The 25,864-nt window shown below is 41.3% G+C and overlaps 2 protein-coding genes across 2 annotated transcripts in view; one reads left to right on the plus strand and one right to left on the minus strand.

The window, feature by feature from the left end:
* The window catches only part of C7 (complement C7), a 64,290-nt gene extending 57,632 nt beyond the window's left edge, over nt 1-6,658 (plus strand). Inside the window, exons 16-18 of the mRNA XM_041631341.1 lie at nt 1,330-1,423; nt 4,429-4,613; nt 6,198-6,658. Of these exons, the coding sequence (XP_041487275.1) occupies nt 1,330-1,423; nt 4,429-4,613; nt 6,198-6,379 (461 nt within the window). The 3' untranslated portion in view covers nt 6,380-6,658. The remainder of the gene's footprint in view (nt 1-1,329; nt 1,424-4,428; nt 4,614-6,197) is intronic.
* Nucleotides 6,659-21,770: 15,112 nt separating this feature from the next.
* The window catches only part of Mroh2b (maestro heat like repeat family member 2B), a 53,765-nt gene continuing 49,671 nt past the window's right edge, over nt 21,771-25,864 (minus strand). The window contains exons 38-42 of the mRNA XM_041631292.1: nt 24,415-24,570; nt 24,005-24,136; nt 23,459-23,561; nt 22,432-22,497; nt 21,771-21,877 (exon numbers count right to left, since the gene is read on the minus strand). Of these exons, the coding sequence (XP_041487226.1) occupies nt 21,771-21,877; nt 22,432-22,497; nt 23,459-23,561; nt 24,005-24,136; nt 24,415-24,570 (564 nt within the window). The remainder of the gene's footprint in view (nt 21,878-22,431; nt 22,498-23,458; nt 23,562-24,004; nt 24,137-24,414; nt 24,571-25,864) is intronic.

The raw sequence follows: 25,864 nt of genomic DNA on the forward strand, positions 1-25,864 counted from the left end.
AAGAAGAGGACATCAGATCCCATGGAATGGGAGTTTCAGATAGTTGTGAGCTGCCATGTGGGCACTGGGAATCAGATCCGAATTCTCTGGAAAATTGGCAAGGGCTCATAAGTGCTGAACCATCGCTCCAGCGCTCTGAGTTCTTCTGTGGCTTTGTGGGCAGTGTGGGCCTTGTGGTGAAGTGCAGTCCAAAATGACAGTTTTCAAGGGTTGGCTTCGTGAAAGGGAACCTGCTTCACAGCCCTGGATTCAAATGTGAACATTTGTTAAATATTTGAAATAGTTTCCATTTCTAGGCTTTTTATTTCTTGCATAGGAGCTTGTTAGCAGGGATCAAGCATCAAGTGTATGAACCGTGCATGATCAGTTCAACATGCCTGGGAAGGGGTAGCTGTTGCCATTCTGCAGGGTTATGGCGTGAAATGCTTCAGAGTTTTATAATGTATACATTAAATTTTCTTATTTCCTGAAATTAAAATATAATTTCATCATTTTTCTGCTTCCCTTTCCTCATTCCAACCATTTCCATGCACCTGCTGGCTTTCTCTCAAATTCATCTATTTATTTAATTGCTTTTACACACACACATACACACACACACACACACACACCTAAATATGTAAATAATTTTAACTGGAAACTATTTGTTCATATCATATATCCTGATCATGGTTTCTCTTCCCCTAACTCTTCCTGCATCCTCCCCAGATCCTTACCCAAAATTCCATGCCCATTTTCTCTTTCTTTAGAAAACAACAGGTAAACAGCAACAAATCCAAACAAACCAGAATTTTAAAAAAAGAAACTCACAGACTACACAAACTATACACACACCACAAAAACACAAAACTGGAGACCATAATTTACAAGTAAAAGACCAGTAATGCAAAAAAAAAATGCTCTAACAAGCAATATGAGACAAAAAAATTTACAGAAATACCATCGAGTTCAATGTGTGTAGTCCTCCCCCTGCTGGGCCTAGAACCCACCCTTAAGTGTGCTTAATATACCCAGTGAGATGCTACTGGAGAAAGCTAATTTTTCCTTTGCAAGCAGATGCCAATTAGAGATGGCTGCTTGGTTAGGGACGAGAGGTGACAGTTTTTTTTTTAATTTTTAAAATTGAAAATGCATTTTTTTCACACAGTTTTTCTCTGGTTCCCCTTCCCCCAACCTCATCCTCCCCACTACCCCATCTACCCAAATCCACATCTTTTAACTATAGGAAATCCTTACAACTGGGACTCCCACAGAGCCTGATTCAGCAAGTTCATTGTAAAGCAGTTGTCTTCTACTAAGAATCACATCTCTCTTCAACGTCTCTTTCAGACACCACCCCTCTCCCACCAGCAGCTCCTGCATGTCAGCCCTGGGAGAAACTGCAGAACTCAAAGTGCATCTGTAAAATGCCCTACGAGTGTGGGTAAGCTCTGTCTTTGCCACCCCCTCTTCTGTTCGCTTTTATCCAGGGTAAATGGGGTGGCTTCCAACAGCTTATTGGATGAAGGTATAGCTTATGAATAGCTAAGGGTCTTTGCATTTTAATCTGTCCCATTGCTGCCGTTGCAGGTCATACATAGGGTGACGGCCATGGTGTTAAGCAGGATTCTAATCTGAAGGGGCTTGAACACTGCTTGTTCTATATATAAATTGAGGCAAAATGACGGTACTGTCACCTGACGATTTAGAGCCTTGGAGGATTAGGCTGAGGTTCCTGTGGGACGTAAAATTTAAAAAAACACCAATAGATAATAGAGCAGCTGCTTTTCTGATGCTGGAAGCTTCCTTTCTAGATCTGCCTTCTAGGAACGCTACCAGTTTCTGGTGGTCCCCGCTTTTAGGAGGATTTGGGAAGTAGCTCCTGGATGCCTGTGTCAGGAGCCTAGCAAGATGCAAGTTGTACAATTTGGAGAGGTTTATCAGCATGCCTACAAAAACGTGGGCAGAATAAAGCAAACGATAATCTCGTATATGTGTATATCCATGCCCAGGCCTGAAAGAAGGAGAAAGACATTTATGAAATGTGAAAACAGATATGGCTATGGCGGGATGACCGCTAAGGAGGAGCAGACTCCCTTTAGGGACTTGAGAGGCACCACAGGTCTAATCCAGGGTTATAAACACTCCCTTCCGTGGTTAGAACACGTTCTTCCTGGTTTTACCAGGGCTCCACAATGACAGAATCACTCACAACTACAGGATAAGCATGGTCTCATACGGTCCTTCCATGCCAGATTTCAAAGAAGATGAGCAGGAATGGCGACGGATCTGGGAGGACATAGGAGATATTCAGTCTCTGGACCATTTTCATTTTTAATATTAAGGACTTAAGTTGGTTCATCTTTAGGAATCAAGACAGCAATTTACTGAATATTTTGTAGTTTCCATGCTCCTCAAAACCCATATCTACCTCTTGAATTAATGTTAGATGATAATGATAACCTATCATGACTTTTCATATGCAGAAAATTAGTGAGATTGTGATCAGTCCAGATACGTTTTTATCCTAGTGTTCCAACTCTGTTATTGCTGTCTTATAGCTATTATTTATTTCAATCACTTTTTCTCTTTCTAACTCCTCCATCTCCCTCAGTTTATCCTCACTCTGTCATTCATAGCTATGGTATGATTTTTAGTATAATTTCACAGTATCGAATGCCAATATCAACATCGCATTGTAAAGTTTCTGCTTCTTAAACCACTCTAAGTAGCTATATTCAAATTTTAAATAAACAGAAAAAAGATTTATCCATAATAATTTTTTTCTATATAAGCTACTCCAGAGAAATTTAGCTCTAGGGCAAAGAGAAAAAGAAAATGAAGTATGTGAAAGTAAGATCTTCCTGACAAGTATATAAAACATGCTTTGTTGTGTAAGACTTTTCCCTGCAACAACACTTTTCATATCCATCATTATTCAGAAACGGATTTTTTTTTTTGTGGGGAGAGTATAGGGTTCAGGGGGAGTTTGAGACAGGTCTTGTATGTCCAGGCTAGCCTTGAACTCATTGTGTAGCTGAGACTGGCCTTGAACATCTCATCCTCCTGCTTCCTTCTCTCAAATTCTGAGACTATGTTTGCCACTCTGTCCAGTTTAGGAAATATTCCTTTTTAAAATGATGTTTCTAAATATCTATATCATACTGTGTCTTAGTTAGGGTTTCTACTGCTGTGAAGAGACACCACGACCACAGCAACTCTTATAAAGGAAAAACATTTATTTGGGGTGGTTTACGTTTCCAGAAGTTCAGTCCATTATCATCATAGTGAGACATGAGGCATGCAGGCAAACATGGTGTTGAAGAAGGAGCTGAGAGTCCTACATCTTGAATTGCAGGAAGTGGTCTGTCTCACTGGGCATGACTTGAGCATATATGAGACCTCAAAGTCTGCCTCCACAGTGGCACACTTCCTCCAACAAAGCCATACCCACTCCAACATGGTCATATCCCCCCCAATAGTGCCATTCCCTTTGGGAGCCATTTTCTTTCAAATCACCACAAACCATTTTAACAACAGAAAAAAATAAAACCACTAGGATGTTTAGTGGAAATATTTCTAAATCCTTTGTAAGCACAGTCACGTCTGTTGGCGGGGGGGGGGGGGGGTGTTACCAAGTCACAGCACAAGTGAGACAGTCAGAAGATAGCTTGCTGGATTTGGCTCTTTTCTTCCACCCTGTTGGTTCTGGGGATCAAACTCACATCATTAGATTTGGTGGCAAATGTCTTTATTCAACAATCTGTATTACTGGATACACACACACATATATGTATATAATATTCCCTAAACTGGGTTGGAGGGATGACTCAGTGGTTAAGAGCACTTGCTGCTCCTCCAGAGGATCTGAATTTGCTTCCTAGAACCCATATCAGGCAAATTCATCTGTAATTCCAGCTCTAGGAAATCTCAGCCCTTTGGCTTCTGCAGACACTTGCACTCGTGTGCACAGCCGCATGCACACAGATCTATATATACTTAATTAAAACAATACAAATAAACCTTTAAGACAGCATTGAGAAGTAGTTCCATCTTCACTTGTTTACTTAAGGACTCTAGTGAACAACGCACAATTATAGCCTCAGAGGGTTGCAGAGCTGGGAGGTCAGTGGTTTCACATGATCCCTTGGGGTTGTTTGGTCTTTGCTGGTTTTCTGTTTCTTTTGGTATCAATCCATCTGCAGTTGCTGGCAGACCTCACCTTCTCATCCAATTTACTGCGTCTGGTCTGTCCGAGATGAAGATAAACCAGTGCTAGGTATCTGGGCATATGAAAACTGTAAGCACATGAAGAGAAAACATAGCTTTTGTTGTTGTTGTGTTGATTGCATTGCAGAGTCGTGAACATGAACTCTTACTTTTGTTTACCTTCCTCAGCTCTAAAGAAAATAAATCTTGCCAATAACATAATTAAAATGCTCTTTCTAGATCTTCCTTGGATGTTTGTGCTCGAGACGCGAGAGGCAGAAGGGTATTGTCTCTGACCGTGTGCAAGATGCACGTTCTCCACTGTCAGGGAAGAAATTACACCCTCGTTGGCAAGGACAGCTGTACTCCTCCTGCGTCAGCTGAGAAAGCTTGTGGTGCATGTCCGCCATGGAGCAAATGTGATGGTAAGGAACCTCCCATGTTTGTGACTGTATGAAGGCCAAGGCGACAGTGCCAAGAGTTTTGAACAATGTACTTTCCAACTTATCAGCAGATACCTCAAAATGTTAAATATATTAGATTAGCTTGACAGTAAACTTCCTCTTGAGTTCTCTTCCTAGAGAGGGGGTTGGGTGATGAGCGTCAGAGGGCAAAAATCCATTCCTGATCATCTAAGTGTCCCTCTAATCCCCACTAATTCTCAGTCTATCTTCATTGTATGCATGCATGCATACATACAGGCAAAACACCCATAAAATAAAATGAAAATGAAATAAAATAAAATAAAAATGAAAAAGATTATAGGAAAAAGAGGACTTACAGAAAAATAACTTCTAAAGATTGGATCGTTGTATTTACACCCCTGTGAAGAAGTTTCCCTGGGCCGATTAGATGGCTCGGTGGGTAAAGGTGCTTGTGACTAAGTCTGACATCTTGAGTTCTGTCCCTGGAATCCACATGCACATCATGGTGTGTGAATACAAACACACACACACACACACACACACACACACACACACACACACACACACAGTGGAACAAAGTAAAGTTGAAGATTTGAGCCAGGTGCTGCTCTGAGATTAAAGAAACCTCTCCTTGTTGTAAGGGGTGTTTAAAAAGTGTTAGAGTGCCAAGCTGACCCTTCTTGAAGTAATCAGAATCCTGAAGAGACTGCACAAAAGAGCTGCTTTCTCAGACTGTGGTTCATTATCCTAAGATATGGCTAACCAGAGATTAGCAATGATATTCAACACCACCCAAGCTTTGGGGAATATGGCGAAGGGGGAAGGGCTAGGCTGCAGGAACCAAGCTTCTGCCCGGGGTTTCTGTCCTTGTAGACATGGAAACTGAATTATGTGATATAAAGTGACATCTGTAAGCTTCCTGATTCTCCATCCTGTGTACCACAAGAGACATTTTCCTCAGTTCTTCATGAGTTGCAGTAGGATGACAATATATGTAACTCTAACCACATCAGGCTCATTGCTCCTTTACTGTTCTCTGGCTGACCCGCTTATTCTCCCCCAGAGGACCCAGGTGATAGAATCCCACCAAGCTACCTCCCACATTTTCTCCTTGTTTCTGATTAGTTTTTATAGGACAAGTGCCCTTTTCAAAGCCATACTTTCTCTCTCAAAGAACTTTTTCTTCTTTTCTTTCTGTGTCTCTGAGCTTTGATTCTCCCTCCACTGTCTGCTGAAACCTTCTTATTTGGTCTGGGGAACAAGGAATTATCCTTGATTTCTGGCCACAAGGAGTGCTGCCCATATGGGGAAAGAGAGGAAGAACTCTTGACTTGGATAGACCTGCCTCAGATGTGTCCAGCCAGTAGAAAGCCTGGCACCAATTTCAAAGCCCATTTATACCAAGTGAAACAAAATAACCCCATTTCCTGTTCTTCCTGTTCTTCCTGTTCTTTCAACAGATAGTTTATTGTATCACTCAAGGCAGGGGATCCCAAATCACTGTGCCATTGGTTTGCAGGGAATGTGCTTTGAGTCTCCCACGTCCACAATGTGCCATTAAGTCTCTCCCACTTGTTCTTCCAGCTCAGAACAGCAAATGTGTCTGCAGAGAAGCTTCGGAGTGCCAGGAAGCAGGGTACAGCATCTGTGTGGATGTGAATGGCAAGGAGGAGACGATGTCCGAGTGTGAGGCAGGTGTCTTAAGATGCAGAGGGCAGAGCATCTCCATAACAGCCATAAAGCCCTGTGCTGAAGAAGCCCAGTAGGACCCAGGGAGCCTTGGTCCTTTTCATCAGAGTCTAGTGGTCAATGGATGATGAGTTAAAACATCTGTACTTGGCACTTAGATGACTTTCCCACCATGAAGGCACCATCTTTCTTTTCTCCTTTCCCTCTGGTATATATTCCTTCCTTCTCTGTTCAGACACCTGTGCAAACAATCTTTGTTTTCCCAGCGGCATGAACTACTTGTGAGTTCTTGGAAAAACATGTTGGTCTTTGATTTTTGTGTATGTGTATTTGTAAAATTAAAGGATGGGACTAGAGATGGTTTTGTTCCCCATTCATCCTGTGATTCTGTTAAATATGAATGACCTAGTCCATGGCCTATGGATTGGTGAGAAAAACAGAAGGAACATAATTTCCTCATTAGCAAGGTTGACTTTCCTCAGTCAAATCAAACACACACACACACACACACACACACACACACACACACTCACACACATTGAAAGAAACAGATGCAATTTTTTCTATCCTGAGGGGGAATGTTATGCTTTGTCCTACAAAGTCAGCCCCATGTGTGGGATCCTTATTCTTGTCAGAAGATTGAACCATTCAAATGTCAGAGCAGAATTCGTCATGCTGTGGTCACAGGGCACCGTCTGCTTTCTTGTCTGGGAACAAATATGATTCAGTCTCTTGGGAGGTTTTCTTTATTATGTGTCAAATGCAAGCGCTGAAATCACTCTGTTATTCAAAGAAGCATCAGTTCCTGCTAGAGCTATTGAGTGATGCATATTCGAGAACAGTCTTCTCTAAAGTGGCTACTCCCCTAGATTTTTCCAGAAGAACACAACATTGGCATTTGGTTTATTTCTTATTCATCTTTCATCAAAAATAAACAAAAAATGAGCTATGGGGTGAAGTGTGTGGGCTGATGTAGAATTTAAAGAATGCATAAACACTATCTCTGTGTGTATTTCTTGAGGCTGATAGATACATTCCAAACAAACTTAAAGTTGCTAAGAGTTAGACAACTTAACCAAGATACTGCTCTTTCAACTTTTTGAAGTGTATAGTGTTTGATTTGACTGAGCCAGACTTAGCTTTTTATACTAGAATCTCCCTTGAGAGTTGCTGCAGATGTAATATATGGAAGATACCCAGAGGTAGGTTTCACTTATTGAAAACAATACATTTAAACATTTTAAGCCCTCGGGTTAGAGGGAGCTGTGGGTTTAAACTTCTAGCCTGCACAAAGAAGAACTAGATAAGGAATGATGTAGGAGGACCAATCTCAACATCCTCCAGTCTTTCCTTTATTTACTTTTCTAGTTTGGAGTTACATTTCAACTACTTATGAGCACCTACCCTGTGAAAATCCAAATTCTCAAATGCTTTAAAATTGGAAACTTATTGATGACATGACAGAAAATGTCCACACGTGGAAAATTCTGCCTCTGATCTCATAGTGACAGGTCACAATCAATGTGTTAAACATGTCCTAAAAAATGACCTTCAGGTTACGTGAAATCTGTCTTTAGATTTGCATCATAGTCTCTTAAATACCTCACCATGTACATGCGAATATTCTAAAATCCAAAAGTATCTGAAATCACAAACTCTCCTGGTGAAACCTTTTGGAAGAGCACATTTAAAGGCTAAGGTGTATGGGAAAGAAGTTTCAATAGCATTCCTGGAGGAGACACAAAAGACTAATGAGTCACAGGAAGGATGGGAGGAGGGAAAGAGCAGTCAATAGGCATTTTGAGGGATTTGTGTATGTGTGTGTGTGTGTGTCCCGCTCCAAACATTTTTATGCCTACTGACCTTTCCTCAATCCAGGCAGGGAATCCACAATTACCTACAAAGAATCAGAATAGTTGTCACAGGTCTTCAAGAAGTTATTTTTGATAATGACTCATGGAAGATATTTTGAAAATTTAAAAATAAGCTCTGTAAGCAGAAGTCTGCAAGGAAAGTGAGAAAGGACTGTTTATATCATAAGTAAATAAAAGGCAAAGGGAATAAATCCTTCCTGCCTGTTTTGCTCTGTCTCAGACCAAGGGGGGATTACCTGATTGAGAGCAAGATGTTGCATAAAGGCTGAAAGCAGTGTTGAAATTAAGGTCCTTTGGATCTGTGGGGAGGAGGAAATGGGTACTTTACTCTCATTACTTTTACAGAACCACATAGGAAACAGATCTTCATCCACCATTTACATAGCTGTTCCAAGTTACTCGCAGGCAACCTTGGATTTTGGGATGGCCTTCCTGAGATCTCATCCCGTTCCTGTTAACCTATCAACAGGAAGTGATGCTCATCAGCCCCCTGGGTTTTCATAATTTCATCTAAACCAATCTACATGTACCTTCTCCATCCCCCATCTCTCTAAGAATCTTGTCATTACCTCGAATCGGAGGGAAGAGCGTGGATAGTTACATGGCATATGGTAGGGGTATAGAATGGTAAGTGAGCTTGTGTGATAGATGACCCCCACAACTCTGGATTATCTAGCAACTACTCGGATAACTTATTAAGGGCTCTTTTCACAGCCAGCTAGCTGATGGCTGATCTCAGCTCTATTTAAGACATGAGTTTATCAAATCGTGGGGAGAATATGCTCAGAGTTGTAGGTACTGGACACTTGCTTTACCCAGTATTTCCTGAAATGGCTTTAGATGTGTCTGTACATAAATCATTACTACTTTCCCATCAGGGTTAGATGTTTGGATCCTATTACTTATTCTGTATTTTTTTCTACTTCAACCCAATCTTCTTCTATTCATATACACCAGTCTTCTATATTAGTATAACAAAATATTTGAGGCAATCAATTTGTTAGAAAAGAATATATTATGATTATGGAGGTTACAGTCCCAAATTGACAGACTCCATGGATTTGAGCTTCAGGTGAAGGTGTCATGTCACAGTAGGAGCATGTGGGAGCCCAAAGCAACTCACTCCTGGAGCCAAGAATCAAAAGAAAAGAGGAAGAGAGCAACCCTACTTTTCTTTGAAGACCTGTCTTTAGTGAACCTTCCACCAGGCTCCCATTACCAATAGCTCCACTTGGAGGAAATAGCCAAACCATTGCACCCACCTTAGGCATCTACATTATTTGTGATGGCAGCGTGATAGCTAGTAGATGGCATGATAAACTCGGAGGTGAGATAAAACACTGCAACCTCTGAATGAATTCACTCTTTATTCACTTTTGATATAGGAGTAGATAGACAAGAAGGAAAAAGGAGGGAGAAGGTGAGAAAGGAAGAAAGGGAGGAGAGGAAAGAGAAGGAAAGAAAGGTGATGGGAAGAGGAAAGGAGAGAAGAAAAAGAGAGAGGGATGTTGCAAGAAGACTACTTGTTCATCCCGGCCACCCAGCTAGCTTAGCCCTGAAATAACCACACAGAAACTGTATTAATTAAAACAGTGCTTGGCCCATTTGCTCTAGCTTCTTATTGGCTAACTTTTACATCTTTAGAGGGAGAGGGGGGAGAGAGATGGATATAGATGTGTGTGTGTGTGTGTGTGTGTGTGTGTGTGTGTGTGAGAGAGAGAGAGAGAGAGAGAGAGACAGACAGACAGACAGAGAGAGAAAGAATCATTTTAAGAACTCTATTATAAGAACTTCACCACTAGGTCACCTACCAATCCATAGAGACTTTTCTTCATGACAGGCTGGTTAAAGATATTTGATACTCCTATTGAGAACAGAATGACCTGTATTTCTTTCAGAATACTAAGCCTGAAAGCAACTTCAGTAGGAAGCAATTTCTGTTAATACCGAGAAACCAGAGAGGTTTATGCCTGCCTTTCAATTACCCCGGTCTTTCGGGCAGTTTGCACATGGAGGAACATGTAAGCTGATGGCTTGATAGGGGTCCCTGCTGAGACAGCCACAGACCTGCAATTTGTCACTTTATTCATTCCTATCAAGCTCTGAAGGCCAAAGCTCCAGATTTATACTCAAAATATCAGTTCCATTGAAATAGGTTTCTTTAGCCTAGGATTGAGGATGCTAGGTAGAGAAGCTGCCATTGTTTCTGAGTGGGTGGGCTGGAGGTGAGAATGTGGACAGAGATGATGGAAGAGTCCATTTAAAGTGGAAAGTAGTCCCCTGCTTTGCTCTGCATTCACTGTGTTTTTTATGTTTCTTGGTGAGAGGACAGACCGTAGTCACAGGACAGGCCATGTTTATCAAGAAGGAGAATTGCCTAGGAAAATGTGTGTAATGTAACTAGCTGGCTTGGGGAGCTCAGAAGACATGGAAGGAAAGGACATTTGCATGTCATAGTGAAATAGAATTTTCCAGTGAAAGAAAAATTTGGTCTGAGAGTCTCAGGAGAAAGTGACCAATACAAAAGGCTAAGGACTACCATTGTTATAACAAGTACAACTAAAGCACATAGTGACAGCATTTAATGGGCTGCCACCACTGAACCCACCGAATGGAGCTCTGTCTCCTCTAAATGGAAGACACAAGAACCACTCCTGCCGGGAGTGATATGAAAACATGCTCAGAACTGCTGATGTGACTTCTGTGGCCATAGAAGTTCATCAACTTGGACAGGATGGTAATGAGCCTTCCAGAACACCCAAAGTTCTCAGTGATGTGGGATTCAGATCCATTAGAGCAACTGAGAAATGCACCTTTGAGGAGATATAGCCTTCCATCCCTTCTAGCCTGGTTAAGGCGTTTCCAGGACTGAGCACATTGAATGCGTGTGTTCAATAAAATATTCACTTTGCAAAACCGTCCAAGTTTTAATACCTCATTAGCAGAAGGCCTTGTGGACCTTGTGTGAAACTGGCTTTTCAGTTTCCCACTCTGTTTCACAATATTGCTGGCCCCTCAGTGAGTAGAAATGACTTCTCCCTATGGGGCTGTTATTCTGAAGCATAGGCGGAAGTGAGTATCTTTCTTTTCTGCTATGGAAAGCAGGATTTTACTCCTAATTTTTCTCTCTCATGTTTTTTTTTTTTCATTTTTTCTTACCCCCCTCTTTTTTTTTTTTTTTTTTTTTTTTTTTTTTTTTTTTTTGAGGCTGGCCATCAGCTCACAGAAATCCACTTGCCTCTGCCTCCTAAGTGCCGAGATTAAAGGCACTGCTCTTGCCATGTAAACCAAGCTGGCCTCCAACTGCCAATTTCTTCTACTTTGTCTCACTTCCTGAGTGCGTCTTCCTTTCTACCTTGGAATGTAAACTGTGATTTCCTCTCACATCTCTGAAGGTGGTGGCTGGTGAAGGATAAGAAAGAAGTTCTGTCGTAATTTGTAGTAGTTGGAGGAGGATTGAAGAGGAAGCAGAGAAATTTCTGAGGGTTAGACAATGTTGACAAACTGAAGTCCCAGGGAAGTTGATCTTGGGATGATGATTTATCAGCAAATGACACTGCCTAACACCCCAGAGGCATCTAATGCTAAAATTTCCTTTGTTAGACAGGAAATGATAATCGGGAAGTGAGCATTCTTTTCTGTTTTCAGAGAAAAGGGAGATTTGGTCAGTCCTTGCTGTGATAACAAAACATCATGAACTAAGTGACTTAATTAAATGAGGGCTGCTTAAAGATATTTCAATTCCTAAATCCTTTTTACCCAGTCATATATTTTACCTTTACATAAAATAAGCCTACCAATCAAACATTTGCTGGTGATAAATCACAAGGACATTTATTTTAAAGTAAATTTTAGCCGTCCGTACAGTTTTCCCCCCTTTTAAAGATGAAAGCAGAGGTATGGGAAGACATCTTAGATAGTAAAGTACTTGTGAAAGTCTATGGCCTCAAGCTCGATCCCCAAGACCCAGGTACAAAGTGCAGCACATTGATGTGCATTGTGATCCCAGTGGAGGAGCGAACACAGGAGTACTGGGAAGACAAAGACATGCAAATCCCTGAGGTTCATTGATCAACAGGCTAGTATGGTTGGTGAGTCCCAGGGAGAGACCCTGCATCCAAGAAAGAAAGAGAAGACAGTCCCAAAGAGCAACCCCCAAAGTTGACCTCTGGTCTCTACAAGTACATGAATGTACATGCACTCCCCCGACAAAGATAAGGATATATACTAAAATGATGGATGTGCATTTTTATTTTTATATAGAGAACAAATATTGGCTAATTTCATGCTGTAGGATATCGGGTATCTTCAACATTTTTCCAGGTTAGTCACTGTTTTTATTTTGTAATAGTCAACCAGAGGATGTTGCCTCACATAGATATGTAGTACAAAAGAGAAGTATGTTTACTGTTTCGAAAAACTGTTTGAAATTTTGTCCTAATCTTGAAATCAAACTCATTAATGAATTTTTAAAAATAAAACAAGCCAACAACACAAACAGCAGTTTTAAAAATCAAATATTCTAACACAATTCAATCTGAAGATACACTAATTTAATACATGCTGCTGAATGACATTAAAAAATAGTGCAAGTTTTGTTTTATGTAATTAAACCGTTATGTTTTTATAAAAGCAGAAACCATCTATGCATGATAAAAAGAATCAACAACGCAAAATAAAGAGTCTTGAATCTGGACCAAGGTGTTCCCAGCAGCATTGCTACACTTGTTATACAGTACGGATGTCAGATGTTCAGAACTCAAAGTGGCCAGCATTACATTTTTTTTCTTGAATTGGTTTTGGGTCACTATGCATTTCTTGTTGCCAAAGTCTTCCTCACTGTCACATCTATTTACTTAAGTCCAAATGGAGTGGTGACCACAGTTAAGATTCTATGGATCCAACAACCAGCCGGGCGGTGGTGGCGCACGCCTTTAATCCCAGCACTTGGGAGGCAGAGGCAGGCGGATCTCTGTGAGTTCGAGACCAGCCTGGTCTACAACTAGTTCCAGGACAGGCTCCAAGACCAGAGAGAAAGCCTGTCTCGAAAAAGCAAAAAAAGAAAAAAAAATCACCACTGCATCATAGCATGCTGAGGTAAAGTAAAAAAAAAAAAATAAAAAAGAAACACTAGGGCTGGAGAGATGGCTCGGAGGGTAAGAGCATTGTCTGCTCTTCCAAAGGTCTTGAGTTCAATTCCCAACAACCACATGGTGACTCACAACCATCTGTAATGAGGCCTGGTGCCCTCTTCTGGCCTGCAGGCATACACACAGACAGAATATTGTATACATAATAAATAAATAAATATTAAAAAAAAGAATGTAACCAACAACCAACAATCATTCCTCACTGTTCAGAAGGCTAGTGAAATCAATATCAAGAAGATCTGGTGCCTGCTGAAGACTACTTCCTACTTCTCACATGGCCTTCTTCTTATGACATCCCTTACGGAGAAAGAGGCAGCTTGGTTTCCTCTTCTATACAAGCAGAAATCCTATTTCAAAGGTCCACTCTCATAACTTTGTCTAAATATAATAAACTGTTTCATTTCAGTAACCAGGTTTTAGCTGAATACTGGCTTCTACTGAACAGGACTGAAGGTGCTATACCAACGAGAGGGGCCATTTATTACTGTCCCCCCTTCCCCCCTGCCCAATCTGTGTTCCCTTTTCTTCAGCAAATATCTAAATTGATAGTGGTTCTGTATATTTTGGGGATGAACAAGCCTTCATTTATTGAAGAAGTCTGGCCTTTAGTAGCCATTTCCATAATAGTTTACAGCTTCTCATCGACGTTAATCACAAGAAGTGTTAATATCAAGAGACATCCCAAGAAAACTCTTATGATACAAGACCTGTTCCTCTCAAATCACCCGGAGCTGTAGTGCAATCCATTTTGTTCTGGGTCATCAGAATCAATCACAATGTCCCATATTGCAATACCTTCTCCAGACCTTTGCAATCTGGTATATGACTAACATTCTCTGTGGTAAAATAGTGAAAGTGTTTTGCTGCTCTTTATAGATGAAGGGAAATTGCTTTGGATGGCCTTTACTAATAGGTCTGGAGAGAAAAGCTTTCATTAGATCAACAGCTGCATGCTAGATGCTAGAGCGTTCGTTAATTTGTTCAAGCCGTGGAATCACATCTGCTACAGCAGCTAGCTGCATTTGGAATCATCATTTGGTTGAGTTGTTGATGCTCTACAGCCCTTCTCTAAGGTCTTGCTCTCTTCTGTATGGGCAAAATAGACAAATCAAATGGAGATACGGAGGTAATCAGAAACCCCAAATCTTTGAAGTCCTTAAAGCTTGCATGAACTTCAGCAAGCTTTTCAGGAAGACAATTCTGCTTTGGGATTAATACTTTACTAGATGGAAGCAACTCTATTCTTTTCTGCTTGGATTTTTTCTCACCATAATTGACTTGACTCTTCAACTCAGAGAAGCAATATGGAGCTTCTGTCAGCATATGACTATATGTATTATATTTCATGTTCTGGACCAGCAAGATAAATACAAGGCACATTAAGGCCCACCACACATGGACTTGTGTCAAAATTCCATTGATTGCTTGACCTTCACAACTGCCTGGACATGGGGACCTAAGTGACGTTTTGGGTCTCCTGTACCTAGTGTTGGTGTACAACCAGTATGCAGTTGTCTTAGAAATGGCCTCTTGTTTTCTTTCTGTAAAATGGTGTAACCCTGGTAAAAGGCTCAGGCAGAGGAGAGGGATACTTTCAACCTTCAGTAGTGCATTAGGGATCTAACCTCTCCTTTCATAGTGATTCTGGGTCTGTAAACTAAACACGGCAATTAATAGAGGGCTGAACTCTGCATTTTACTTTCCAAGTTAGAGTGTTAGTCACTTGACCCAGAACTTTTCTGCTTATACAAGTCAAGTAAGTATCAGATAAGCATCTGATTGATTTCATTTCTAGTGACATTGGCCAACCAGAGACCAGATGCTGCTTTGACCCAGCATGCTGCCCAGCATGCTAATCATGTACACTCTGAGTGCTGCTCTTGTCTGAATCTGCTGCCTTGGTGTCTGATAGTTTCTATTACATTCTGGCCTCTTAATTAAATAGCTTCTCTTCCTAGTGGTGGCTCTTCTCTGAAAAGAACAGTGATACGGCTCTTTTCAAGAATGCTGCAGCCTCCCAATGTGAGTGAATAGTTCTCTAATGACAAACCCTTTCTAACATTCCAATCTTTCTGACTTTGTTAAGAAAGACTTCTGTGTCAAGCCAAGGCAAGTCAGACATTTCCAACTCATTCATTGTGGTTCATATTTTAACCCATGTTTTGTCAACCAACTGAAATGTGGAACCTTTTCTTATTTCCTGAGTTGTAGCTCAGTAAACCATATCATAAGTTGGTCAGACCAGACCTTGTTTCTGTCATCAGTACCCAAACTCTTCACATAGTATCCATTTTCACACTCCTGTCTCTAAATGGGAATGCTCAATGTGCTCCTTTGGAGTGTAATGTACTTCCTTTTGGACCATAATTTGTACTTCACCTTTAAGATGGTGATTGGGTTTAAGATGGGGTATTGGGACTTGAATTTAGCCATACGTTTAGAAGCATATGAAGGTATAAAGGTGGATTCTGAGGAGAATTAGCATGGTCTTATATAGCAACTGCCTCAGGGAAGGGACTCTGGTTACTTGTATTGGTGATGTGGCAAAATTCTTTTACAGAAACTAAAGAAAGCAAGGGCTATTTTGCCTTACAGATGAGGGTACAATCTTTTATAGTGGGGAAGTCAAGTGGTGGGAGCTTGAAGCAATTGGTCACATGGACGTGTGGTCAGGAAGAAGAGAGTGACAGATGGATGCTGTGTAGCTCTCTCTCTCTTCTTTGTATTCAGCCCAGCACTCAGCCCAGGAAACGGTGCAGCCTACGTGTAGGGTGTGCCTTCCCATCTCAGTTAACCTAATCAGTTCAATTCTTCACAGGCATGCCTTTAATCTCCTCATATAGGCGACTCTGGATTCCTGTCAAGTTGACAATCAGCAGAAGCCATCACAATGTCTTTTCACTTTCTGGAGTAATCCCTTGTCTTGGGAAGGAAGATGGTTGCTTATTTCTTCCAGGCCCTGGCACTTCAAGATTGCTGCCAACGGGAAATATTGCTCTCTGAGAGTTGTAATGGCAACTTTACTGCTTTTATAAAAGAAACATTAATTTTTCTTTTCTAATTTCCCCTCACTTGACTTTTATCTTTTATACATGCAAACTTTAAAATTATGCAACCAATTCATGTAATGCATATATATAAATAATGATTCTGAAATTGAACCCTTATACAATTTTTAAATGAGACCAAACATATTTATCTCCTTAATATTTATCATTTATTTTTGGTGAGATGTTCACAATCATCCCAGCTTCTGGGGATGAGGAGCACATTATCATTGTGTGCAGTTATGCTCTACTGTGTGGTTACCCACCAGCTTTTCTTGCTCCTGTGTGACTGTACATTGTCACCCATCAGTCGTTCTCTCATTCTTCCCTACTTTCTGCTCTTTCTGGATGCTAGTAATGACCTTTCCTTTCTCAGCTTCTATGGGATTGTGCTTTAGGGTCTACACATGGGTGAGACCACATGACACTTGTCTTTCTGTGCCTGGTCTGTTTCACTTACCATGATGACTGCCCATTCCCTTTGTATTGTCACACAAGACAGGATTTCATTTTTTTTTTAACCAATTGGAAGGCTATTCTGTGTGTATATGCACCACATTTTCATTATGTGTTCATCTGTTGAGGGACGTTTGTTTCCATTTCTTGTCTATTGTGCATAGTGCTGCAGTAAACACAGGAGTCCAAGTATCTCTTAACAATGTTGATTTCATTTCCTTCGAATGAAAGTCAGTAGCTGGATTGCTAGTTTGCACCAGACTTGTATTTTTAGTTTGTTGGAGTGTCTCCATGCTATTTCTAAAATTTGCATTTTTATCCATGTGTACAAAAACTCCATTTTCTCATATCCACACCAGCACTGTCATCCTTAGGCTTTTTTTTTTTTTTTGGAATAACCATTGTTCCTGAAATAATACTCACTGTGATTTTGATGTGAATTTCCCCTCTGTCACCATTATCTCTTAATAAAACCTTTTTGTGCTGTCCAGATGAGGCTTCACTCTAAGAAGTAACTGTGGTAATAAGGCCGCTTGGTTGTTTCCTGGCCGCCTAGCAGCTCAGACCCGAAATAATCACACAGAAACCATATTATTTAAATCACTGCTTGGCCCATTAGCACTAGATTCTTATTGGCTAATTTTTACATCTTAATTTAACCCATTTCCATTAATCTATGTATTGCCACATGGCTGTGGCTTACCTACTAAAGTCCTGGCATCTGTCTCTGGCAGGGCTACATGGCTTCTCTCTGACTCTACCCTTCTTTCTTCCAGGATTCAGTTTAGTTTTCCCTGCCTAGCTAAATTCTGCCCTGCTATAGGTCCAAAGCAGTTTCTTTATTCACCAATGGTAATCACAGCATACAGGGGGGAATCCCACATCAAGTAACAGACTGCAGAACAATGGGCTTCCTACAGGCTAATATACTCCACCCATAGGTGTGGCACACTCTTATGATTCCAGCCCCAGTCACAGGCTCTGAGAATGTGAAATTACAGTTTTCTCACAATTCCATTGGCAGCAAGGAACAATCAACTTTTCTCTGCTTCTCTGAAAAACTGAAGAAGTTTTGGTTAACATATCCTGCAGGCAAAGTAGTTCTCCAAGCTATCTATTTCTAAAGTAGAGCCCGATTTTGACCCCCTTTGTAGTTAAGAATGGATGTAGGTAGCTGATTAATCCCCAGGCTTTGCCTATGAGAATATTTGGAGGAAGTGGTAGGTAAAACGGAAAGAAGGATTTCTTGTCTTGTGTCTTTCAATGGCTCTCAAATTGAGAAAGAAGTGAGTCACATGTATTTGGGAAATAATGTTCACCAAATTTATCTTGCCTTCAGGATAACTACATAATTTAATACATGTAATCTAGGACACTTTATCCCAGGGGGAAACATGCAAGAGTGTATGCTGCATAAATAAAGTTTGTCAAGTAGAGGCAAGAACAAATACCATTATTTTAGGTCATAACTTTTTAGTGTAATGTAATGTGCATATAAGCACACAGATAATGTATACACACACACACACACACACACACACACACACACACACAGGTTTTACTTTGGTAAAGAATTCTACTGTTCCTTCCTCATGTTTCTCTTGATTTCATCATGTTTTCTCTAATCCTAGTTTAAGGGGCAACTGCAAGAAAGTGAATGAGACACACACACGCACACACACACACACACACACACACACACACACAGAGAGAGAGAGAGAGAGAGAGAGAGAGAGAGAGAGAGAGAGAGAGAGACCAAGAAGCAAAAACTGTGTAAAAAGCTATTGCTGTCAGGAGTTTCTGACTAATTCTCAGGCTGTTATGTATCTGATGAACTGTGCTTCCTCTAATTCCTGTACAGTCGTGATTTTAAAGATAATTGTCAGGTTTAGGATCAAATAATAAAAAAAGTTCTTTTAGAAACTATTTGCATAATTTCAGGCTCTTTTGCAGATTCCAGGCGAAATGCTTTATCTGAATTTTATTTTTTTGAAACTCTGGCAACACAGAGACAGTTCCAGCTAAACGATTCCTCTGGCTTTCCCTCAAAGCCTATTTGTTTCCTCCTGTCTGTAATCTCTGTTCTCTGTTCCCGTAAAACTGTCCTCATCTAAGGGTCAGCAGAACTAAACATCCCCCAATTTACCAGCAGAACATTGACTCTCCCTGTTGAGTCCAAGGGAAGCAAGCAGAATTGCAAATGAATATGATTCCTAGCCTTCTGCATTAGTTGCTGGACCGTTTTGGGCAGTCTGTGAGCACTGCAGAATCTGCCTAACAGTGAACATGAGTTGAAAAGCGATTGTACATGCCAGGAGCAGTGATGGAAACTGCAGGAGTGGCTAATAGGGATCCATAGCATCCCTTATAGAAAGTCAACACATATTTGCTTTGCACCACTAATTCCCTGAGATCCACGAGGACTCTTCCTCTTGGTGCTAACCTGCTTGTATTTAAATTCTCAGGAAGAAGCCCAAGCCTGGAGGACTGGCTGGAATGCTTGTAACTGTCTGGGGGCAATTATAGTGGGAGGGAGGATTAATGGAAAAGATTATTATGAGGAGAAGATCTAAATTTATTCTGCCACAAAGCCTGACTACTTTGTTTATTTGGATTATTCTATGGGTCAGTTGATCCAGGTATTGTACAGATAGATGAAGAGCTATTGGAAAAAGTGCTTTGTCAAATTTATTCTACCATTGAGGATTATCTATAGTTCCAGTGTTTCTCAAACAAAGCTATAGTTTTTTTTGTTTTATTTTGATGCAAAGACAGAGTCTCATATGGGTCACGGTGACCTTGGATGTGTGATGGGTAGCTGTAGAAGACCTAGAATACTTGATCCTCTTGCCTCTACCTGTTGAGTGCTGGCATTGAAGCCTTATTACCAACAAAGCTCAAACAAAATCCTTTCAAGGCTTTCCCTATACATTGTGAAGTTACCCAGCACAGTGTTATAATGACAAACTATACCTGGATACATATTTCAAATTAATTGAGACTTAATTGAATTACATTTTAATTTCTCAGATATGTAAGTGTCCAGTCACTTCATGTAGCTAATGACTATTAAATCTGTTTGTGTAGAAAGATAAAATTATTCAATCAGGGAAGAAAGTTTCATTGGATAGTGCTATTTTGAAAAGTTATTTGATTGAAAATAACCTGCCAAAGGAGGTCAATTAAGCCCACATTCCAGTATTATTTTTCTTGCTCTGTTTCATGTATGTTATGCTTGGGACTAATTTGTTATTCCATTAAGAGTTTAATGAAGGCCATTACCAAGATACTATAATCTGTTTGAAAATACATTTAAGTTTGCAAGTAATTTCGGTGGGATCATGGACCCTCTCAGCAATGATTACCTACTGGTGCATAATAAATTACTTTTAAAACTTAGTGGCTTAAAATGCCAAAGATTCATCATCTCACTTGGCTTTGTGGCTCAGGAATTTGGGAATAGCATAGCTTAGTTCTGGCCTTACAAATCTCATTAGATTGCACTGCTTCTCTGGAGTGAGTAATTTAGAAGAACGCCATGTCTAAGACATGATGTCTTGGCCACAACACTCATGAATTCACAGTAGTTGTGGTTGCCTGCACAAGACCAGAACAAGATCAAGCCAGCCACCATTCTAATGTGGAGGACTAGGGGTTCATGAGATCCCACTCCTGAGGATATCTGTAGAGTTAATGGCTTCTGAAAGAAGAGAGAGTCAGTTTTCTTTAAGGGTGTGGCTGCTGAAAAGTTTACCACACTCCAGTGGATTTTCCTATATCCAGGGGTGTATGGGCAGCATAAATTAGATTAAATGTTATTTAAAAAAGAAGATATGAAGTTAGGAGAGGGGCAGGGATGTAGGGGTAGATATGGGATGAATATGTGTGTGTGAATATGATTAAAATACATTGTATGAAATTTTCCCTCCCAAAAAAAGGAACGGTGCATAGTTTATAGCAAAGACTAAATAAGTGTGATTATTGACTGAAAAAGAAGACCCTGTCTGGGAAGTCAGACACCATCATTTCTGAAACATTCTATTGATTGTAAATATCAATCCTGTTTATTATTGAAGGAAACTATATAGGGGCTTATATAGGCTTTGTAGGAACAAAAGATATTTCCTTAAAGACTTCGAAGGTGAGGAGGAGAGGATGTAACTCCTAGGGATCTTCAGGGATAGTCTATTCAGAGGAAAAGATGAATGCCATTGCTAATGTATGACAATGTGTCACAGTCTTTGTTGTTAAGTGACTATTAAATATTATATATATGCACACACATATAACTTTCAATGTGTTTTGGAAAAGAGTAAATAATTGTGATCCAGATATATGAAGAACATTACTACATATATGCACCCACAACATGTGCCCAAAATATGCACGCTTTATTGCTGTAGCTTAAAAATGGAAACTGCCTTTTAGCAGAAAGTCAGAAATGGTCTTTTGTAGACTAATACCTAGCATAGTTTTGATGCATAAATTACAATGCTGGAGACAAGAGACAGGTTAAAGTTTATCATGTGATGATATTTGAGAAAGGGAAGACTGTGGGTAGAGAGTCAAAGTCTGACAAAAACATTGAAGGCCTGTGTATAGAAGACAACAGTAGCCCTCTTCTTTCTGGTAATGTAATTGAGTCAGGCCATGCTCCGCTATGGTATATGCATCTGCTTGGATGTAATTTATCAAGAGAGAGGGTTAACTTGTGCAAAGCCATGTGGCTGTCATCCATCAAAAACAATAGGCTGTCTCTGAAATGAATGCTATCTCTTACCAATGCAAGTCACCTGCAAGGCCCAGGGGAGTGAGGAATGTACGTGAAGATGCTCATCCTAGGTGCCATGTCTGCCTTCAAGAAGATGTCAGTTTTTGAGTTCAGAGGACAAAGACAGGAGTTGGTTTTAGAAAAAGCCTAGCAGTTTATTTCTTGATGGTTTACAGTGGGATGCTGGTCTCTTTACACCTTCTCAGGAGGGTCTGTAAGGCAGCTTCAGCAGCTCTCTGGACACTGATGCAGGGGTCCTGCCGAAGTGCTTGGAGCCCTGAGATGGAAGATTAAATGAACAAGGAGAGTCAGAACCTAGGAGGAATAGCAACCACACCGAGGTCATGTTTATACAGCCCTGTGGTGCTGTACAGAGCAGTCCTGTGTGAGGCCCAAGTCAATGCTCACCTCCTAGTCTAAAAGGTGAAAAACAATGGGTGGGAGAGTGGGTACTTAGCCATTATAAGCTTCAGTCCCGAGCAGAGGGACTGGGGAGAGGAAAAAGAAGAGGAGGAGGAGGAAGAAGAGGAGGAAGAGGAAAAGGAGGAGGGAGAGGAGGAGGAGGGCAAGAAGGAGGATGCAGCCATTAAATATATATATTTTTCAACAAGTTCAGACAAACTAAATAACTTGTAGTCAACTGAGAACGATGTCAGTAAAGAAGCAGAGCTGGAGGCTGCTATGAATTCAATTCCAGGGCCTAGAAAGCTTCAAAAAAGACTGGAAGCCAAAGTTTCCTATTTCTGGCCTGTTCTGGAACTTGGAGCAATTAGCTTCTCATTTTCTAAGCATGGAACAAAAGGATGTGCGCCAACTAAGGGTGAAACTTACGCATGGTGAGTTGCTCTCGGTCTAATAACGCCACGTACTGGCTGGTCAAATGGAGAATAATGGCATCTAAAGTCAAGGAAAGAAAACAGTACCGATTTCACTGTAAGGGGAAAGTGGGCCTGATTGGAGCTAGTCAGAAGGCAAATGGACCGATGGGTGGCTGAACAAATTATGTGAGTCTCCATGTGCCGCTGAGGCTAATAGGAGGAGAACTTCTGCCAGGTCATGGGCCATGTGTTTGGCAAGTGCTTACATATCCAATTCATTTGAAAAATGCACTAGGCGGCCTTCTTGGGGTGGGGAGAAGGTATTGTCAGGTTTTAAACTTGCGCGAAATAGGCTCCGTGTATGTGTCAAATTTATAATGTAATTAATGCAATGACGGGCATGATTCAGTAAGTCCTTAGGCCGCGGTATTAAACCTGAGCACATCAGCGGGCCTGTTTACTGTGTGATGGGTTAGTTAGATAAGACTTACAGAGAATAATTAGGATGTCATAGTAGGAGCGTGTCTAGAGAGGCACTTGTTTTTCTGTTTCATAGACATGGCAGGGAGGTGATACAGAGACGTGAAATGTCCCATGTAACACAGCAGAAGCAAGGGCCCTGTCCAGACATGCTTCTCACGCCCATCATGTTACCGCTCGTGGGCTCATCTCGAGAATATAGTATTTGATTCAGAGGAAGGAACCAGGCAAAGCAAAAATATTTATTCTGTGGTACCAGGCTAGGAACCAAGACTCTGGGAAAGTAAAGAGCAAAGACTTGGGAGCAGTGGAGCCTGGAAGACTTCAGAGAACATTCAGGTTGTGGGACAGCAAGTGTGGGTGAATGGGAAGAGGTCGTATATTTTCATTTGTGAAAGTTAAAGATGATACCACAAGACGAAGAACACATTTCTTCCTGCTGCCTCAACTCCCTTCTGTCTCTGCCATACCAGTTTCACGCTGAGGCAGCTTTCAGTCAAAGTGAAAACTAAACGGAGGAAAAGAACGCCATGTGGGTCAGGACTGGGAAAGGGGCTCACCCATGAGCTTGACAGCTGCACTGCGGATCATCTCCCAGCTGCTGCTGAGAAAGGTGAACAAATGTGTGTGGAGGATCCACAGAATTTCCTGGTTCTTCTTGGCCTGGAAGAGAGGGGGCTCATTTCCAAGAGAGCAGCTGGAAAGGGACCCTTCTCCTTCCATATGTCTCAGAGACGAGAAGCCTGAAGGTTAGTTAACATCCACAGCCATTTGCTGACGGACTGCAAGTTGCCCTATGGCCATTTTGATAATGGTTTAATAAGGCTTACAGGACTGGTTCCTAGACACAGTTTTGGGAGCACAGCTGAAGTGATCCTTATGGGTCTTGAGGGAGAGGGCCATGTGTGGGAATACTTGAGGTCATTGCCATCCTTGTTGGGCTATCCTGGCCCTATTCTTATTATGTCAACAACACAGGAACTACAACAGATGTGACCCATGGAGGAGACTTCAGTCAGCTCCTTGCTAGAGATTGATACATTCTCATGAGGTTTGTCTAGACTCCGGTTTTGCTATTTCAGTGGCACCATCTGCTGTGCACTCACCAGCTTCATGCAGAATTGCCTGTAGAAATCTCTGGCCCGTGGCAGGTCTGGTTCAAGGAGGTGGTCTAGTATCCCATAGAGCTCCTGAAGGCCCAGGAAAGGGATGCAGATGATCAAGACATCACGGCAAGCCTAGAATACAGAGGTTTCGCTATCACAGTCTATAAGCCTGGAGTCATCTGCCAGAAGGGAATAACTGCTCATTGACTGCCCGTGGCTTGAAAGAAAGAAAAAGGTGGAAAAGAGATGATGAAATAGAATTTCAAATTGGTGAAGTGAAGTGTCTTTTTGGGTTCAACTCTGAAGAGTGACCTCAGAGTTGGCTTCCTGTTCAGAGAGACCAGGCTAGTGCACACTCCTCAGTCCTGCAGAAAGAGGAGGTGAATGAAGGGGCCTGCAGGCCTACTCACAGCCCCAATCTTGGGGTTAGGGTCCCAGAGGTGGAGAAGGAATGAAATCATGCTCTTTTTTACTTCTTCGGCGAAAAAGATCTTCCACCTTCTTCCTGTTAAGGCTGCTAAATCCTCAAATAAGACGATGGCAGTGAGTCTCACATCATCTTGCTCCTGTGGCGAGAAATGGGTCTTCTCACAGGACAGTCCCTGCTGGCACCCCTCTGGTACCCACCCCACCTTGCCACTCCTCAAGTCGTGGAAGGAAGTCTAGAACCCGTGCACTGGTGTGTTCTTGCTGCTGCCTCTGTTGTCTCCAAGACTCCATCCCTCAGATTCAGTTTTGGGTGATGTTAGAGATCTGAAGAGCTGATTTCTCCCCTTGTTTATGATTGGGAGTTGATAGTTTATGATAGGGGCATTGGCAGCAGGAGGCCAGGGAAGGGACCCATTCGTTACATATTTTCTCAAAATTTCCTGGTTGCATAATTAACCCTAAAGCTATGAGTCATCTTATCTAAGCTACATTAGATCCACTGCTCTTCCTCGAGATGCCAATTGTTTTGTAAAGGGATGAGAAACTTCTCAGGAATCCTGGCATTGAGTCTTGGGTCAAACAAAAATCTGCCTGACTCTCCTCCTGTGACCCTCCTCCCACACGAAGTTATGGAAGTTTTTATTATTATTATTTTTATTTTTGTTTAGGATAGTTGAAACTGTAAGATGATGGAGGGAGCCTCTGTGGCTCACATGTGTATAACTTCAGAGTCACAGCAAGCAACAGAAGCAAAGATGAGTGTCCTGCTCAGGCCCACAAAGCTGGCCTAAAAATGAGGAAATATCTGTGAAGTTCAATGTTCTCATTTTTCGGTTGAGAAAAATGGGAAACACTGAGTAAAGTGATTGCCAGAGGAAGCAGAGTAGCAAAAAGGGGCCGGGAGTGTGGAACAGTGGCAACATGTGTTCAGGTCTGCCCCTCTCTAAAGCATCATCAGGCTTTGAGAATTACAGGAAAGTGCTAGGGCTCTGAGAGGAAAATGGGGGGGGGGGGAGAGTTGGAATTGCATGCCAGCCCATGTAGCAAAATACAGAGATTGCACGCCTATCCACACTATAGTAAAATAATACAGAGGAAAAAGCATTACGGAGTTATGCAGGCTTGCATAAAAGTGACACTCTGGAGGAAGATTTGCACATCTTTGCTAACATCTAAGTTTTGTAAAATCTTTATTCACATGTGATGAAATCAATCCCTCCTAGGAGTGAGCAATGACTAATCTAATAACCAGGAAGAATTTGCATTTTTTTTCTTTTAAAATAGCTCTGTGTAACATTGCTTGGAAACTGTCAAGAAGACTTAGGGCTCAGATCCAAGAGAAATATTATTATTTCAACAAGAAAGCAGGAAATCTAACAGATGGGGCCAAAAAGCAGACTTCAGTCAGCCCTTTGTTGAATGAAGATTGAT

Source organism: Microtus oregoni, unplaced genomic scaffold (genome assembly GCF_018167655.1).
Source record: "Microtus oregoni isolate MIOR12 unplaced genomic scaffold, Mior012 000036F_ref0000092, whole genome shotgun sequence".
Classification (NCBI taxonomy): domain Eukaryota; kingdom Metazoa; phylum Chordata; class Mammalia; order Rodentia; family Cricetidae; genus Microtus; species Microtus oregoni.